The sequence below is a fragment of the Myxocyprinus asiaticus genome, chromosome 11, assembly GCF_019703515.2.
Source record: "Myxocyprinus asiaticus isolate MX2 ecotype Aquarium Trade chromosome 11, UBuf_Myxa_2, whole genome shotgun sequence".
Classification (NCBI taxonomy): Eukaryota; Metazoa; Chordata; class Actinopteri; order Cypriniformes; family Catostomidae; genus Myxocyprinus; species Myxocyprinus asiaticus.
Window position 1 is genome coordinate 16,209,240 of NC_059354.1, and position 19,276 is coordinate 16,228,515.

General features: G+C 37.6%; 1 protein-coding gene across 2 annotated transcripts in view; it reads left to right on the top strand.

Annotated features, from left to right (window-relative positions):
- Positions 1-18,644, top strand: part of LOC127448456 (receptor-type tyrosine-protein phosphatase-like N) — a 33,541-nt gene extending 14,897 nt beyond the window's left edge. For both annotated transcript variants that reach the window (XM_051710983.1, XM_051710984.1), the window contains 11 exons: positions 10,087-10,296; positions 11,772-11,984; positions 12,350-12,497; positions 12,748-12,821; positions 12,982-13,059; positions 13,448-13,567; positions 13,661-13,827; positions 16,660-16,713; positions 16,831-16,895; positions 17,007-17,080; positions 17,389-18,644. In XM_051710983.1, coding sequence (XP_051566943.1) covers positions 10,087-10,296; positions 11,772-11,984; positions 12,350-12,497; positions 12,748-12,821; positions 12,982-13,059; positions 13,448-13,567; positions 13,661-13,827; positions 16,660-16,713; positions 16,831-16,895; positions 17,007-17,080; positions 17,389-17,460 — 1,275 coding nt within the window. In that variant the 3' untranslated portion in view covers positions 17,461-18,644. The remainder of the gene's footprint in view (positions 1-10,086; positions 10,297-11,771; positions 11,985-12,349; positions 12,498-12,747; positions 12,822-12,981; positions 13,060-13,447; positions 13,568-13,660; positions 13,828-16,659; positions 16,714-16,830; positions 16,896-17,006; positions 17,081-17,388) is intronic.
- Positions 18,645-19,276: the final 632 nt, after the last annotated feature.

Below are 19,276 nucleotides of genomic sequence, written 5' to 3' on the forward strand. Positions count from 1 at the left end.
ATTGTTCATGCATTTCGCCAACTACTGGGCAGGGAGGATAATTTATAATAAAAAAGGACTTAAATATTGATCTGTTTCTCACTCACATCTATCATATCACTTCTGAAGACATGGATTTAACCACTGGAGTCGTATGGATTACTTTTATGCTGCCTTATGTGCTTTTAAGAGCTTCAAAGTTCTGGCCACAATTCACTTGCATTGTATGGACCTACAGAGCTGAAATATTCTTCTAAAAATCTTCATTTGTGTTCAGCAGAAGAAATAAAGTCATACACATTTGGGATGGCATGAGGGTGAGTAAATGATGAGATCATTTTCATTCCTTTAACCCTCTGGGGTCTGAAGGTTTTTGGGCCCTGGAGAAGTTTTGACATGCCTTGACATTTGTGCTTTTTTCAGTTGCTTAAAAACATATTTATGGCTAAAGTCTGATAAAACTGTATTCAGCACAAACTGGGCTACAATAATATGTGAACTACATGTATGTACATGTTTGTATTTTTGAGAAAATAACGTTTATGCATGGTTTTTGAAAAAACAAAAAAGTCACTGAAATAAGGCCATATATCACATACTAAACATTTGTTCACAATACTTTTGAGAACTGGATCTTGTAGCCTAGAGTTTTTGCTACAAAAATAATGTGAAAACTATCCTGATCACTCATTCATACAAAACAATATAGTCATTTAACTTTTGTAAGGCACTTTTAGTGTTAGAAAGGCCATATACGAGGAGGCGTGGATGATCATGAATATTGATGTGATTCACACCTGAGGGGACAAAGACCCCTCCCCTGAGAGAGAATGAATGTGAGGAGACTTAATGATTGAATGTATTGTTTGTAACTTATTCACAAAATCAAGTTTAAGTTAAAAGAAGTAATCTGACTATACATTTTCTTTACATAAAGACTTTACTCAAAAACTTTAGACCTACACTACCATTTAAAAGTTTTTAGATCTGTAAGATATTTTAATGCTTTTAAAAGAAGTCTCTTCTGCTCAGCAAGGCTGCATTTATTTGATCCAAAACAGCAAAAACTGTGATATTGTGAAATATTTTTACAATTTAAAATAACTTTTCTATTTGAATATATTGTAAAATGCAATTTATTCCTGTGATCAAAGCTGAATTTTCAGCATCATTATCTTAATCTGCAGTCTTCAGTGTCACATGATCCTTCAGAAATCATTCTAATATGCTGATTTTCTAATATGGGCATATTTACAGCACATTTTACACATTTACACCCGAACAGATATTTGCAAGCACAAGCTTCGTTGATGATAATGAGGTAGCATAAACACTACTTAAAATATAATCTAAACATTCATATTATTTTTATATCATATTACATATCATATTTATATCATACAGCATACAGTTTAAATACCTACTTTAGCAGAAACAACATTTAAATGTAACAAAAACTTGCCTATTAGGACATATTTCAAATTTCAATACTCTGAATCCTGGCTGGCAAGTCTGGAAATAGTCCAACTAGTAAAATATGTACATGTTTATATAAAAAAGCATGTCAACTAATGTACGTAAAGACTTACTCATCCGAAATTGTATCCTTGGCTGGATTAAGTCGCTCTTCAATCCTTGTCGGATTCCCGCCCTTATTCTGAGGAAAATGTGAACTCTTCGTCACTATCCAGGAGCTTCCTCACCTGTGTAGAGTGCCATCTTCCAAACGCGCAGGAAAGTGAATGAATCTGATGATGAACTTGATATTTTTTAAGGCATTGTTGGGGGCGTTTACCATTTGCATTGATCGTCTCAGTACATTACCGTATGAATAGCGCGCTCTGCTGGTGGGTGTGATCTCATTAGGGATAATTAGCTGAGCCAGGAGAAACTGTACATTGCAGGAGAATATTTGTTTTAAATTTGAATTGTTTTATTTAAAAGTAGACATTTTAAGCTTTCTTTAGACATATATTTCATGTTTCTGTGATAAGTATTCGTGGAGTTTCAGTTCATTTTTGTGACGTGTTTCAGAAAAATGCTCGCGGAGACAGAGACGGTTGAAAGCGCACCCTGTTTATTTTCTTTATTTTACAAAAGCACAAAGTTTTGTTGTTATTGTGAGTGTACACAAATAAAAGTTCACTCTTTATAGTCTCTAATGATGTCTTAAACTTATCTGTATGCCCAAAAAAGAATATTATAAGTTGTTTCCACTGTTATGAGGAAAAAATCCAGCAGGACGCACCGGCGCGTCCGTCGACCCCAGAGGTTTAAAGGTGCAATATGTAACATTTTTCCTTTTTTGTAAGCCTTTTTTTTTTTTTTTTTTGCCAATGTGTGAATGGCTTTTAACGCAACTTAAAAAATGAGCCCTTCCCAGACTTCCTAGGTTGCCTATTAAAGCCTGTAGACTGATTTTCATGCGAAAGGAGCGGGTCGGTTTTGCCAGGAAAATCCAAAGGATGTGACGTTTATGCACGCTCCCGAGAGCCTTGCCTCAGACAGTAGCTTCTCATCCACTATTCAACAGTGACGACAAACTGCAACACTTGGTAACGTTATCTTAGAGATGGAATCCAGCAAATGTCCGGCTCCCAGCACAACACCTACACAAACTCCGAGGAAGCCAAAAAAACATTTATCTACTGAATCCCATCTGGCTAAGCGGGAATGTGATCGTGGTCGAGCGAAAACTAGAGTGAACATCGGCAGGGCATTTGATTCCTGGAGGGACCTTCGTTCGGTTTTGGGGATCAAAACCGACCCTGAATTGCCGTTCTTCTTATTGGACAAGTAAGCTTACATAACAGCAAAGCATGTGAAATACAGTGCCATAAGGATTGATCTGTGTAATTTTAGCTAACTTGATCTTGCCTGCTAACGCTGATGAATTGCAAGCTACCTTACTTCGTAACTTCCAAATAATTTCAACGATCTTCTCTTTATACTAAATGTCAGGTTAATGTCAATGTTAATCTGTAATTATTCAGCAAGGTAAACTACAATAACACATGAAATGAATGCTAGACAATGTTCAAGATAATGCAAAAAACTCCATTCATTAGTGTAACGTAACTTGGTTACACAGAAAATATATACAATCTATTATTATAAAACAATAGTGCATCGATGTATCAAAATGACAGTTGTGATGGAATCACATCAATACTGAATTGTGTCAACATATTTATAATGTACAGACTATTTTATAAACAGCTACTGACATCATTCACCAAATTTAGCTAACAGCTATTGCTAAAGCTGGCTAGCTAGCTAATGCCGACATAGGCTATCATATAAATGCAGTCAATGTATCATGCAAAGAAAAGTGATTACTTCAAACTACAGTCTCGCATAGTCAAACCTATATCCACACTTTGTTTTAGCACTGTTCCAGCACTGGAGGGTCAAATATAATATACAGTCTCAAAGTTTGTAGTAAAACAATCATAACTGTGTAAGTTTAATTGTGCTGCCTCATCTGTCAGCATGATGCCGGTGAATCACGTTCAGTCTCTTTGTACGTTACATCATTGTTTTGGCCGATGCTCGCGTCCCTATGGAGTGTGTGCACGAGTGCGAGCATGAGCGCCAGGTAGCTGGCTGCAGTTCACTTAACGGCCACAGGTGTCATTCATAACAAGGGTTTCTGAATCTTACATACTGCACCTTTAAGGTTTTTATCTCCCACAGTCACAAGCAAAGAAGTGCACTTTTTTTCTTTCATATTGATGACATTTATGCTTATTGGACAACATATCCAGAAAATGTTGATCATTTGTCTTTTTAGCATAAATGATCAATTTATTACCCAACACATTCAACTTAAATCACATGCCTATGTATTTCTCATATCAAACTAAACACTTGTTATTCTATAAATCATAGGGTGCATTTCCCATATTTTGCCCAACCTCTGAATTCTTGTATATCTTCTGTGGTATGATTATTCCAGATGTGAAGGCTGAATGTTTGTGTCCTTGCCAAACCATATTACTTACTCACCCTTTTTTGGGCCCATGGCGCTTTAGTTACACCCCGGTCGTTGTGCCCCCTGTAGCACTCTTTTTTTTTTTGTTTTTTTGTTGCCTTTGGCCTGTTTTTTCCCTGCCCTCTTTCTCTTTCTCTCACGGACGTCCTATCCAGAGCATCAATGCCACCCCCCTCCCTGCACCGTTTCACCATCAGCAACATGTGGAGCTGTCGCTACGGCAACGCCGTTTGATGTGACAAGTGGCGGCGATGGTTGAATGGGGCTGAGAGGCAGCGAGGACTTTGTACGATTCGGACACAGCTCTCGGGGAGGCACTTTCTCTCTCCCCCCTCCCTTTTCTAGTCCTCGCCGTTTATTTTCAGTCATTTACCTTTGCGCTCCGGCTACACTCGTATGGCACTCTTTCCCTCCGTTGTGGATTCTCACCGCCGGCTACTTTGAGGCGTTTGTTTGATGCAATAGCTTAAGCAAGTTGTCCGACCGGGACGCGTTAACTTCGCGGAGGCTTGGAAATGTGAGACGGTCCTGCTCGCGTTGTCCGCTGCGCGTCTGATGTAGTGAGGCATGCGTTCGGAGCGCGCGGGAAACACGCGAGATGTGTGCGGGTGAGTTCTGCTGTAAACGCTCTTCATCACTGATGCTGTAGGCCTTAATGGACTACATAAATGCTGAGATGACGAGTTAAAACCGATGTGTTCTTAAGTTATTGTTTTTAGCTGACGTCTGTTTGACACTTTTATGTGACCAGTCATTCCTGTCTAAAAGGCATGTTCCACGCCATTCAAATGCAATCTTCACATTGAGACAGGCCTGTAAAAATGCGCTATTGGCTATTATTACTCCATCGATATACTGATGCCACTCATCGTGCATCTTGGTTTGTCAATTTAGTCAACTCTTTTATAAACACAAACGGTTTTGCTTTGTTATAAGCACAATTAAAAAATAAAATAAAAATAAAAGCCATCTGATCAAAATCATTGGTGACAAGAAAACCTACGTTTTCACACTCATTGAATTGTTATATGTGTTAAATGCTGGGGCACTTAGTCATGAAAATCCTGTGTATTTTTCAGTGTAAGATTTTATGGATTTAATGTATTTAGTAGAATGTGTAGCGGGCTTTATCAGGTCTATATTTATTATTTTTATTTTCAAAAATCCTAGTAACTTCTAAAACGTAAAGTTCTCCAATTCCTCAACAAAATATTTACTAACTTATAAAATAAATATTAAAATAATTATTTCTCTCTCTCTCTTGAGTTTATAGGGGTCATAGTGAATTGTGATGAGTATAAATGTAATAGTTTACATTTATAAGCATTTTGATACACATTTGAAATATTTATGTGTGAAACTCAAAACGATACATGTCTGTTTTATCACATAACCGGATACCAAAACAACAAATCTTAAATATAAGTTATAACTACAGTAAAAGTGTTTCTTTTGCCAGCAATATTTGGAGAAGCAAAATGAGCAGATATTATAATGAGAGCTAAAATAACTATTAACCACATACATCTGACCACAGTTCACTTCTACAGTATTAAGCAGCTTGGCAGACACACAGTACTGTTTTATGTGTATGTGTGTGTGTATACAATGTTTGATGAAACATTTTTTTAAGAGTTGTGTGCTGTCTTGACTAGTGATGTCAGGTGGACTGGTTGCTGTGGTAACAAGGCAGAGCAGACTGGATGAGTGAGATGATGTAATTCGTTTGTAGCCGTTGCAGGTGCACTTAAGTTCACACTATTTATATTGGTTACATGTACAAAAAGGGATTATTGTAAGTTTTATCTCCTACTGCCAGTGCTGCTGAAATCACCCACTCAGTGACTAGAATCGACTGGACGTTATTTTTTACATTAGTGTAGAACATTTGAATTATAGTTTCAATATATTCTAGTTTCCATATAGGTAGTTTAAAATAATTTTAGCATTGTTTATGCCATTTTCTCTGTTAAATAACTCTATTGGTTATTTATTAAATAAAAACAACAGTTCCGCCTATGTACCTCATTTTATAAGTCACTATGGATAAAAGCATCTGCTAAATGTAAATGGTGTTAATGGTAGTTCACTGAAAAGTACAACAGGGAGAGAGAGAGAGAGAGAGAGAGAGAGAGAGAGAAATCCTTTATAAACAACTCTCCAAAGGTTAAAATTTACTGCACACCCTCTGCTGTGTAATATAAAGGCAGAGACACTACAGCGGCTGACAAGTCATAGTCTGAACGGTTCTATCAGATAACAGCTGAGTCTTGCTGAATTGTGAAATCAATTCACAGTGAGTGAATGGACCAGAAGACACATAATGTGAAAGACAGGCTGATGAAATCTTAGATCATGAGAGCCTCAGAGATGGTCGGCGCTCCATTTTTGACCCTGACATCTCGGCCTTGCCTGAATTGCTATTGTGATTCAGAGTGCGAAACTCTTGGTGATCTTTGCCCCTGAGATCGTCCAAAACAAACAAGCACACACACAGCCATGCGTGTGTGTTTGTGCGTGTGTGTATCTTCTCTTTCTGTGGTTGAGGTCAAAGGGCTCAGTAAAGGTCAGAGGGGTCATGGGGAATGACGGAGGGGTCCTGGGATCCTGAATCCTATTTTCCCGCTTCTTGAGGAGCAGATGTTTGAATTATGCTTCCACATCCAACAGCTTATTGTGATTCTAAAGCACATTTGTATTTGTTGGTATATGTTTAATAAAGAGTATTGCACTGTGTAATGCTTTTTATTTTGCAGAAATAGACCATGTAATTACATGACCTCTATTCTGAGGTTTTTCTCATATATATATCCACCTTCATCACCCTCTCTGGACCCCTTTTACCCCTCCTATGCAGAGTTTTACTCTCTCGTTCCCTGTTACCATGCTTTCTTTCCTTCCAACCCTCTGATCGGTTGCCTCCTCTCGCGCTTTCACTCCTCTCTCAACCTCCTCATTTCTCTGCCTGCCCCTCTCAGACCTTGGGGGGCCTTTGTCCTCTTGTCCTAAACCAGCTCATTTTTCCTGCCTGCTCCTGTGCTCCATTCTAAAAGCCTGTCACTCTTCCTTTCGGGGCCTCTCCAGAGTAGCAGGTGAGGCGCCCCACACCCCTTATCTCCTCCCCCATTGTCCTTCCGTCCAGCCGCTCACCCTTGCCTCAACACCGCCCCCTCCCTCCTTCCAATCTTCTCTCCGGAACATTCTTCCAGCTTTTTAGAAGAAAAGGCTGAATTTGAGTGGGAACAAGAGGGACAGAATGAAACATGTGAGGAATGAAGGGAGAGTGGGTGTGAGGAGAGCAGAAAGAGATGGGGAACGAATTTTGAGAAAGGATAGAAAAGTAGAGAAAGCGTCTTGACCTCTTTGTGGTCAACTCTTAAGTGCTCATTCACTCACTCTTCCCAGCTCTAACGGCTAGCTGTGTGCTGCAGAGCCTGTTTAGATGGTGGTGAGGTGTCAACCTGAAGATCTATTCCACTAACTGCACACAGTTCACAAAAACCAGGGGGTGCTTGAGTGAAAATTACATCCATTGTAAGAATAGGTTGTTAAAAGTTCATCCTGCTTTTTCTTTTTTTTTTTTTCTTTTTTTTTTTTATCGATTTGATCCACATACAGATAGTAGCCTTTGTTAAATTTATGTGGAAACAAAATAGTCAGTTATATGGAGCTCCATCGTACATAAAATCTCTCACAAAAGATTATAGTCAGTATAAGTCAATTTGTAGTTTATTACACTGTAAAAAATGTTTTGTCAGGTAACCTAAAAAATGTTCTTCATGTGGTAACATCTAAATTAACTGGTTTTATTGAGGTCAAAAATGTTATTTAATCTGAACAAATCTTTTTTCTTTATTTCTTTATTTTTTATTTATGGGTTATATCAAGTAGAAAGAGATTCCTACATGAATAGTTCAGGTTCAATACAAGTTAATAATAATCGACAGAATTTGTGGTATAATGTTGATTACCACAAAAATTAATTTTGACCTGCCCCTCCTTTTCTTTAAAAAAGCAAAAAACGAGGTTACAGAGAGGCACTTACAATGGAAGTGAATGGGGCCAATTTTTGGAGGGTTTAAAGTCAGAAATGTGAATCTCATAATTTTAGAAAAGCACTTACATTAATTCTTCTATTAAAACTCATGTATTATTTGAGCTGTAAAGTTGTTTAAATTGTCATTTTTATAGTCGTTTTAGGGTTTGTTGACATTACATCGTCATGGCAATGAAGTTGTAAAATTGGCTATAACTTTACACAGAAAAGGTTAGTAAGTGATTTCACACTAAAATTGTTTACGTCTTGTGGCTATACTTTTGAAAAAGTGAAAACTTTAACATAAAAAAATTGGCCCTCATTCGCTTCCATTGTAAGTGCCTCAATGTAACCTCGATTTTTTGCTTTAATTAAAGGAGGGATGACTCAAAATAAATTTTTGTGGTAATCAATATTATGCCACAAATGCTGTCGATTGACCTTAACCTGTATTGCATCCGGTATATTCCTTTACAGTAACAACTGCAGGTTATCACTTTTAACAACATTTTTCTAAACTTTAAGAATCTTCTATAAAATGTTAAATGTTCATGCTTGGGTTTTCTCCTTTTATATTGAGAATTATATGCTTTATTCAAAAAATGCTTTGATTGGCTTTGGTTGATGTGAGAGACAGTATATCATCCAGTTGAAATTAATATAATGTGAAGACATGGAAAAGTGTTTGTCATTTTAAGGATGACAATTAAGGATGATATTTCAGTGTTTAATTATTAATGACATAAAATAAGCATATTTTTACTTGAAGTGGTAGTTTATTTTGGTACAGCGATCCTTTCATTGCAATAAATTTGATCAAATTCATAGTATTTCCATGTAGTTTTCCATACATAAAATACAACAAAATAGTAAAACACTCAAATATGAATATAGAATATAGAATGAATATGGAATATAAAGGTGTGTCAGTAAGTAGGTTCTAAATACTAGGGAACTTTCTTCATATTACACCACATATTATTCAATTTAGGATTTAAGCATACTAACAATGGCATCTCTCCTCTCCTCTTCTGTCCTGTCCTCTCCTGTCCTGCCCTCTCCTCTTCTGTCTTGTCCTCTTCTCTCCACACCTCTCCTGTCCTGTCCTCTCATCTCCTCTTCTCCTCTCCTCTCCTGTCCTGTCCTCTCCTCTCCTCTGCTTTCCTCTCCTGTCCTGTCCTCTCATATCCTCATCTCCTCCTCTCCTCTCCTGTCCTCTCCTCTGCTCTTCTGCCCTCTCCTGTCCTGTCCTGGCCTCTCTTCTCTTCTCTTCTCTTCTCTTCTCTGTGATGGCCATGGATTACATTGAGCATTCTGTTGTTGCCATGGTAGCGCTATGGCCTGTTCTCCCCTGCTAAGGCTCCCAGACACCATGGCAACGCCAACAGGCAGGGGTTGGAGACACAGGGGCAGAGGATTGAAAAAGCATTTGCATGACATCAGCAATCATTGCCAATCACTGCTTTCATTCTCTTTTGTTGTTCTCTTGATGTCATATTCTAAAGTATAGATTATAAAAGAAAGAGTGAGAAATTCATTGATTGACTAAAGATAAATGAGAATGAGCAAGAGATCCCCTTGCCCATTGAGCATTTCCTTAGTTGTTTACTTGCTAGTAATTATTCAGAGGGGTGGGTGGGCCAGTGACTTCCTCTAATTATTTCAGGGAGTTGAGAAGGGCTGGCACGTGGCTGTGCGTGAGTGTATGAGATTGTGTACGGGTTGCCAGGGTAATTAGTAGCTGATGATGGCGGTGACATCCAACTTGTTTACACAAACAGAGTCGAGACAAAAGAGAGGACGAGAGAGAAAGAAAGACACTTGTGCCAAAGAGACCACACAAACACTGCACCTTCCACACTCTCTCCTTTTACGAACGTTGAACTCTTTCGACTGTGCAATAATATTATATTGACATGTACAGATTTATTGAAATAATATATAAGGAAATGTTATTTTTTTATCATTTTCTAGCGTTTTGATTTTTTCTAGCATTGCTTAATTAGTCTTTCGTTTGCATTGTGCTGTCTGACATTTACACTTTTTCTTTCTTTCTCTTTTTCTCCCTTCACCATAGAGGAGCGAAGGGCGTGGGTTGCCCCAGGCCACACGGGTAGGGGAGGGTTCACGTGGAGTCGTCCTGACAATGGTCGCCATGGCATGTGTGGGCACGGTGTTGTTGGTTGCCCTGGGAATTGCCTGTCTTCGCCACCACACCCGTCAGTTAGCCACAGGCAAATTGGGTCTGGGACCAGAAGCTGGCGTGGAAACCCACTTTGACTACCAGGTATACATAGACATACAGATACAGGGAGAAAAAGACAAATACAGAATCACAAAGATACTTGCTCTGTGATCTAGAAAGGAATGTTTTGTAGCCAAAAATGATGACAAATGTACAAAAAACATAAAAAAACACATCACAGTACTGACAACACAATAGCACATCTAATATTTTCATATAGTTTGACTAAGAAATCAGTTTGACTCTTACCACGTTTCCTGTATGAAGGACTTGGAATCCTTTGTAGCCCTGCAGTCTGAAATACCTTAATTAGAATCTAATGAATTATATAAAAGAAATAAAACATAATTCATTTTAATAAACATCTTTATCCCATGTATCAAGAAGTTTAAGTTCTGAGCTTGAGAGTAGCAATTGACATTTTCAGATGAACACAACAAACACTTAAAGGGATAGTTCACCCAAAAATGAAAATTCTCTCATTATTTACTCACCCTCATGATATTCCAGGTGTGTAAGACTTTCTTTCTTCAGCAGAACACATTTGAAGAAAAATAGAAAATATCTCTATAGCTCAGTAGGTCCTTAAAATGCAAGTGAATGGAGATTTCTCTTTTGAAGCTCCAAAAATCACAGACAATCAGCATAAATGTAATCCATACGACACCAGTCTTCTAAAGTGACACGATCACCTTTGGTGCAAAAAAGATAAACATTTAAGTACTTTTTAACTATAATCCAACACTTCCGAGAGGGTGGAGTTCAAGCAGTCTCTCTTGTGACATATTCGCGTTGCCATGATACGGATGTAATCTCAAATTCTCCACTCGGTTGAGACATCCAGGATTAGCACACAATCAAACCATTGTGAGTAAAGAAACATAAATACAGATATAAACCAAAATCAACTAAGCTACTGTACAGTGTTCCTCCTCCTCACTTGTAAACAGCGCTGCTCTTCCGGCTGTGACGCACATGCGTCAGTTCTCACGGGTTTCAAATGCAATTACGTCACACGTGCATACCACTCCTGACTGGAAGCATGACTTAGAGTTTAAAAAAAGTACTCTAAGTCACATATAAATCACATGATCGCTCATGCCACTTTAGAAGACATTCATTTAACAGCTGTCATATGGATGACGTTTATAATGACTGTGATTTCTTCAAAAGAGAAATCTCCATTCACTTGCATTTTAAGGACCTACTGAGCTAAGATATTTTTCTATTTTAGTTCAAATGTGTTCTGGTGAAGAAAGAAAGTCATACACACCTGGGATATCATGAGGGTGAGTAAATAATGAGAGAAATTTCATTTTTGGTGAACTATCACTTTAAATATGGTGTTAATATTCATGTGTAACTGGCATATAATTTGCTTTGACTTTGACAGCTGGTATTAGTGATATTGGTAATTGTATAGTACATGAGACAGTGATGATTATCAATCTGAAAATGTCATTTGAAATATTATTGAATGCTCTGTCAGTAATGATAAGTTACTCTGCGTCTCTCAGGAGCTGTGTCGCCAGCACATGGCAGCCAAGTCCTCATTCACCCGTCCGGAGGCAGGCGGTCGGCGGGGTACCAACACGTCTCGAGTCAGCAGCGTGTCGTCTCAGTTCAGCGACGGACCGCAGCACAGCCCCAGCTCTCACAGCAGCACACCGTCCTGGAGTGAAGAGCCCGCACAGTCCAACATGGACATCTCCACTGGACACATGATACTGGTACACACTAGCTCACTCCCACACCCACAAAAGCAGGCACAACAAATGTAATTCAGCCAACTTTACTGAGTCTGTGTCTTATAAAAGTGTCATTATCCATACTCTAATTATCACTTTAAACATCAGGTTTTCAGTACCAGTTTGTACAAAACAATTTCATATATTCAAGCATGCACAGCAGTAAATTAAACAACAGAAGTATTACAGACTAAGCATCAGCTCAGATCCTCAAATTGGTTCCTATACTCTAGTCTAGTATGCAGTCATTTTTTCCATGTCCAGTCCGTTTTTAATTATATAAAAAAAAGGATTAGACCAGTCATGGGTGACCAGCGGAATGTTTAAAGTTCACTTCTGTCATTTAGGCATATATGGAGGACCATCTGAAGAATAAGGACCGTTTGCAGAAAGAGTGGGAGGCACTGTGCTCGTACCAGGCTGAGCCGAGCTCTGTCTCTATTGCCCAGAATGAAAGCAACATGGAGAAGAACCGCTATGCTGACTTTGTGCCCTGTAAGAGCAATGTGCCTCTTTTTTTTAAAAGGAATATTTATTACTGTGATCTAATCCACATACTGTACACTGCTTTTGCAAAGGACTATTTTGACAGTGATAAATGCCCCAGATCATGCAACTGAAAAATAAACAAATAATAATGATAATAATAGCAAACCATAATCAGTAAAATATTTCAGTTTTCTTAATTATTCAAACTCAATTCCTGAACAACTGTTGGGGGCTTACCTCACAATCTATGTTTTAGATGACCATTCACGAGTGAAACTAAAGGCAGAGACCAACTCCTCCAAAGAAGACTACATAAATGCAAGCACTATAGTAAGAAACTGCCACAGTAATATATACAGAACACAGACATTTATATAAGTAATATTATGTATTGTAAATTTACTATTAAGAATTGCTTCTAGCAAAACATTTAACAAAAGTGATTGTGTCAGGAAAGGCTCTTTAATTATTCTGTTCTCTTTACCCATAGATTGATCATGATCCGCGCTTGCCTGCTTATATTGCCACTCAAGGACCATTGGCACACACTATTGCTGATTTCTGGCAGGTAAGGTGCACATGTTGAGTGATGATGAAATGGGCAGATTTTAAGAACTAGATTTAAACTAATAAGATGTTTGTATCTAGTTTTATTCTGATTAACTTCAAAAACTGCCCTAACACCTAAATATTTATGTACATGTCTACAACTGAATCAAAGCTTAATAAATAGAAAAATCGTATACTCTATGTATCTCAGTGATAAATTATTCTATAACGCTTTACAATAAGGTTCTAAACACATTTATTAATCTTGGTTTTAATGTCAATTTATAATTAGTCTATTGTTAGTTCATGTTAACTATTGCATTAACTAATGTTAACATATGCAACCTTATTGTGAAGTATTACCAATAATTATTTTTGTACTGCCACCGTGTTTCGATGTGTGTTAGATGGTATGGGAGAATGGGTGTACTGTTATAGTGATGATGACAGCTCTAGTGGAGGACGGAGAGAAACAGTGTGAACGCTACTGGCCCGATGAAGGATCGTCTCTGTACAACATCTATGAGGTGAAAAACATCATTCAGTCATTGCCCTAATGTCCCTTGTGGCTTTTAGTTTTTTGTCTTTACCACCTTACCTTCTTCACCTACATTTCTCAGGTGAATCTTGTGTCAGAACACATCTGGTGCAAAGACTTTTTGGTTCGTAGTTTCTACCTGAAGAACGTTCAGACTCAAGAGACCCGCACTCTGACCCAATTTCACTTGCTGAGCTGGCCCGCACAAGGCATTCCCTCCTCCACGCGCCCCCTGTTGGACTTCCGCAGGTACTGAACACCACTTCATTCCCTCACAGCCTTGTTTTCAATAGAAATAAAAAATATTGACTATGGTCAATGTTGCTGATCAATTAACATATTCACATTCTGATATGATTAGACACACATCACAGCTGTTTCCTCCAAGGAGGCAAGGGAGGCAGTGCCTCTGAAACATTCAGAGAAAGTATTTGACAGTACAGAAAAAAAAGCAAAACAAATATTACAAAATATTACCATTACTGACAGCTACACCAGTGGATACAAGCTAAAGTATACAGTGAATGTGAGGGGGTAACAGTGAAAAACAGGCGAAAAGTCACAGGAGAGGAGACATAAGAGTCCCCAGTGTATTTCAGGCTTGTTTATAGATAAAAGTCCCGTGTTATACACCAAATATGCATTTTGCACAATAAACTGCTTTTGGAATTTTAGTCATTTTGGAGCCTCAATGTCTGTGGCTTTCATTGTAAGGAAATACTAAGAATTCGTTTTCTTTTCTTTATTTTTTTTGCAGTCTATAAATAGATTTGAAAAAACTATCGGCCCTTTCCATCACCTTAGTTGATTGGTATTGGCAAAATCCACTATTGGTCGACCTCTACTTGAAATGATGATCTGTGAGTTCGCTGAATTTTAAGCACTCTGCTCAGTCAAAGTTCCTTTCAAGGCAAGTCAGTCCAATTGGCTGCCATCTTTGGAATACACCCGGGCAGCTATTTTCTATGGATATAAGCAGCATAAAAGTACAGCTCCTATCTACTTGAATGGGGAAAGACCAAAATCTCCAAAACTGTTGGTCAAGATTACCATCAAATTACAATCAGCAGTAATATCTGACAACAGTTGTATCATAAATAGTGCTTCTTTAGCTCAGATTACACCAGAAAATGCTATTTTCCTGGCTGGTCCAGTTAATGTTCTGGTGTGTTCTTGAGCTGACTGACAGGCTGTATCTAAAAGGTGATGGGCTCTTTTATCTGTAAGGTGGTATTTCCGTTTCTACATCCGCCATATTGGGTGTTCCAATTTTTCCCATTCATTTCAATACAAGTGGTCCATCTCAGGCTAAACAGTCTCTGGCTCAGTGAAATTAAAGGTACTTCTACACATTATTATACCTGTGATGTTTACACACGATTTGTTGACTGATGGTCTGATAAGGTGACTTTTAAAGGTGCACTCAGTAACTTTTTTTCGTGTCATCTTGGACTTACAGTGACACCTAGTGGTGTGGATGCAGCATCATTCAAAATCAATAGTTTTCAGTTACAGATGCCATTGCAGAAATTCACTATTTACAATCAGCCATGATTCATTTAATACAAGAGTGAAAGTGTATTTTGTGTTTATTTATTTATTTAATCAGGGACAATACACATTAAGAAGCATAATATCAATGTAAAATGTGCCAGATTTAACCAAGATAGCCAATTTTCATCTGTAGTCCCTGGGCAGGTTGATGTAATAAAGAAAGAAAAAAGAAAGAGAGAGATCAAAGGTCACATAAAAACAAATTTAAATTAATAAAAACCAAAAATATTACACTAAATACCTATAAATGTTGACAGTTTTGATTTGACCAACCAATTTTTTGTTTTGTTTTGAGAAACCACCATGACTTGTTTGTTCTTTTAATTCTATTGGAAGTCTATTCCAGTCATGGGTTGCTCTAAAAGCAAAGGATAATTGACTAAACATACTTTTTTTCAATGGTATGTTACAATCACCCCTTGTATTAGCTCTTGTGTACCTTCCTGTTATTTTATAAATATACTCCTATAATATGGGTGGAGCAAAACCATTCAAAATCTTAAAAACCAACACTAAATCAGCAAGTGTCCAATAACAAAATGGTTATTGAGATAAAGTGAGTAGTATTCAGCTGGTCATGTGATTCTAAAATGGCAGCCCCCATGAGGGCGCCCCTGCCCCATGTAGAATAAAACAGCATTTATAAGGTTACTGATATGACTAGAGTCCTCATCTCATGTGAGTGGTCAAGATTTTATACATATGTTTCAAAATTCAATTTATTTCTTTAGGAGTAAAACTTTTTTAATGGGGAAAAAATTACTTAGTGCACCTTTAATAATAGCCTAACAGCAGCTAGTAATAACAAATAAAAGATACAGGTAACATTGTTATTACTGTATTATTGTCGTCAATATTTTTGAAGCAATGTAAAAAAAAACAAATGTTAGAAAATGTATAAACTTGGTGTTTAATAAACATCACTCCCCACTGACACATACACAAATGGTTCATCCATATCTGACTATAACAAACCCTAACCCTGATACTGTATGAAGGTCTGCTTCATGCTATGGTTTCCTTAAATCTGTGGATGTTTTCACAACCTTGAAGATTCCTCACCCCTGAATGCCTCTGCACTTTGGACTTTCCCTGATTGTGCTCTACATGCTCCACTGGCCCTGCTTTGCCCTCACCCTCTCTCTCCTCATTCCAATAATCTCTCTGCCTGTGATGGAGATCGGTAGGTCCCTGGACGTAGCACACCTCCCAGTGTCATTTTTGTGATTTGCAGCTAGTAGTCTGGGTCCAGTTGCATAGTCACAAAAATGATCATTGGTAGGTGTGAGTGCAGCAGGAGTGAGGCTTAACGGATGCTCCATCGCCTCTCTCCCCTTCCTCCTTCCCCTGCCCTTGAAAACAGACTGATGTATCGTTCCTTTATCTCCTCTGTTGACAGAATAGTGAATCGTAGGGCATGACAAATTGAAAATTGTGCTCATTATGACATGCCCAGTTTCTTTAAATTTTTATTTCTCTCTGTCTTTCCTCCGTTTTTCAATGCTTATGCATCTTTTTTTTCTTCAGGAAAGTTAACAAGTGCTACAGAGGACGCTCCTGCCCAATCATTGTGCACTGCAGGTAAACAGCAGCAATATGTGTCTCAGACTCAGTCTGTTAGTGTGTTTTGTCATTACTGTTTTCATAGCAATTGAATCATTTACAGTAAATGAAAATTGCGTTTCCTGTTTCAAACAGTGATGGTACTGGCAGAACTGGCACCTACATTCTTATTGACATGGTACTTAACCGAATGGCGAAAGGTAAGCACCTCATTACTTGTTGCAAATGTAAACTCTAAACAGTCACTAGCTACTTTATTTCAGTACACCATGCATGCACTGTATGCTCACAGGCTGTTTGTATGTTTTCAGGCGTGAAGGAGATTGATATTGCTGCGACACTGGAGCATATTCGTGATCAGAGACCAAGTATGGTACGCACTAAGGTATGTGCAAAGTGTTATTTTAGATGATTTCAGCATGTGGGTAGCCTTATCATCATTAGTGAAAACTAAAATGAAAAATAAAAATAGAAAACATAATTGGAAAAACTATTGAAAAACCATCTTTGTGCCAACAATGGACAAAAATTCATTTTAGCTTTAGATACACAGTATATTATAAAATTGAAAGTACAGTAGAAATTAAAACTTAATTAAAAATTCAAAACTGTAATAACCTGGTGGTCGTGCATGTTTGTGTTTGTTTACAAGAGCCTCTTAAAGAGTGCGTGTTTGCTTGTTTCTCTCCTCAGGACCAGTTTGAGTTTGCCCTGACAGCTGTGGCAGAAGAGGTGAATGCCATTCTGAAAGCCCTTCCTCAGTGAGCCACATCCCACTGTGTCCCTATTACACTGCTTACATATTTCTGTTTTTGTGCACTTCACGTCAGAAATTTAAATTTAAAGAAATTTCTGTATACTGGAAATATTTTACAGGGGCCAAATTCTTCAGTCCTTACTGTGTTTCAGGGAGAACAGTTGCTTTATGTGACATTATCATTCTACACACTGCAGTAATTTAAAGTGACCTAATTCTTGATGATTGACAGTATAGTGTTGTCTTTTTTACAAGTAATGTTTGATGTTGCAAATGCAGTCTCTCTACATTTACTTTTATGTTCTCCAAATGCTTTCTCTACCTTGGAATGGCCAAAAATGCAATTCATATATCAAATGTGTAAAATAAAAAACACGTCTCATGCTGTCTTACATGAGCACATAGTATATGCACAGTCACGTCATCATGTTCCTGTAAAAACGTTCAGTGCTTTCACATTCTTAATGTCTAGTGCAGCTTTTATGTTGTGTGATCACTGTAAATAATTCACTAAGAGCTGTTTTTGTCTGTTCCTGTTGCAAATGTTTAGAAAATGATACAAAAAAAGAGAGAGAAATATATGACTATCGTTTATAAATGGTTCTGAATTAAACGTCAATCTGTGTAGCAGCACTGGTTGATGTGTGTGACTTTTCATACCATCCTCTCTCTGTCATAATGACAATGCAGACTGCTCCTATTCATTAACAATATGAAAAATGTTAAAGGTGAAGTGTGTAATTTTTTTAATGTTAAAATACTTTCTCCTGTCTAGGTCTTAATATGCAAAGATACTGTAGATCAGCCAGGCTCAACCAATGGTGTGAGTTAGGGAAAGGACTATTTGTTTGTGTTTGCCCGACTAACGGAAGATGGGGAGAGCGTTTTAAAACACTCATTATTTCTGCAATTCTGTTTTGTGCCTCTAGTGGCTTAAAAATGACATACTTCACCTTTAAATCACAAATGAAATACCCACCAAAGTATGCTTTGGTGGATTTATGTTATTAGAAGACTTGCAGAATAATGATCAAATTCAGATATTTTAAATAATACACAGGAAACCTTTCTGAAAATATAATAAACCTTTATCATGAAATGTTATGAAGATTTTAAATTCTCAAATATAGTGCTGCCAGACATTCATATTGTGATTGTTTCATTCATTATTATTAAAAATGTAACTAAAGAATTTTGTCCATAAGACACTGGAATTCTTTCATTAGCCACTTTTTCTGATCAGTGCAGGACAGCAATATAATCATGTAAGAAAAGAAAAAAAATCCAGTCTTCCCCAAGGCTGAACACACATTCATACACAAATACACATGCATACTCAGCACGTACATTATTGACCTTTATGTAGTGTTGCCTGGGGTTTTTCCAAATAACACTTTGAAAAGGGTCAGAGCAGCAGGAGTGCCAGGCAAAGAGAGAGACAGAGAGGCAAAAAGAAAGAGCAGAGCACCAGGGAACGCTTTACCTGTTGAGGGCAGATGGATGAATCAAGTATTATTATGAGGATTGTTCATAAGTTTGAGTCTAGAGTAGTGCCTGCTAATTTTTTATTTATTGCTTTTTTGCACAAATTAAAATAGATATGTAATCATGCAATGATATATGATTTCAGTGCATACAGCGAGACAAGCAGAAAACTGGATTGCAGCAATAAGTAAATCTCTTGCAGAGTTAAGAAAGGGATTCAATCTTTTGCATCTTGCAAATTACAACTCCCATGACAAAACTTCATTAGGTTTAGCCTTGCAAATAATAAATAAAAGCAATGTTATGATCTCGTGAAGGAGACAGGAGCAAAGCCTGTCA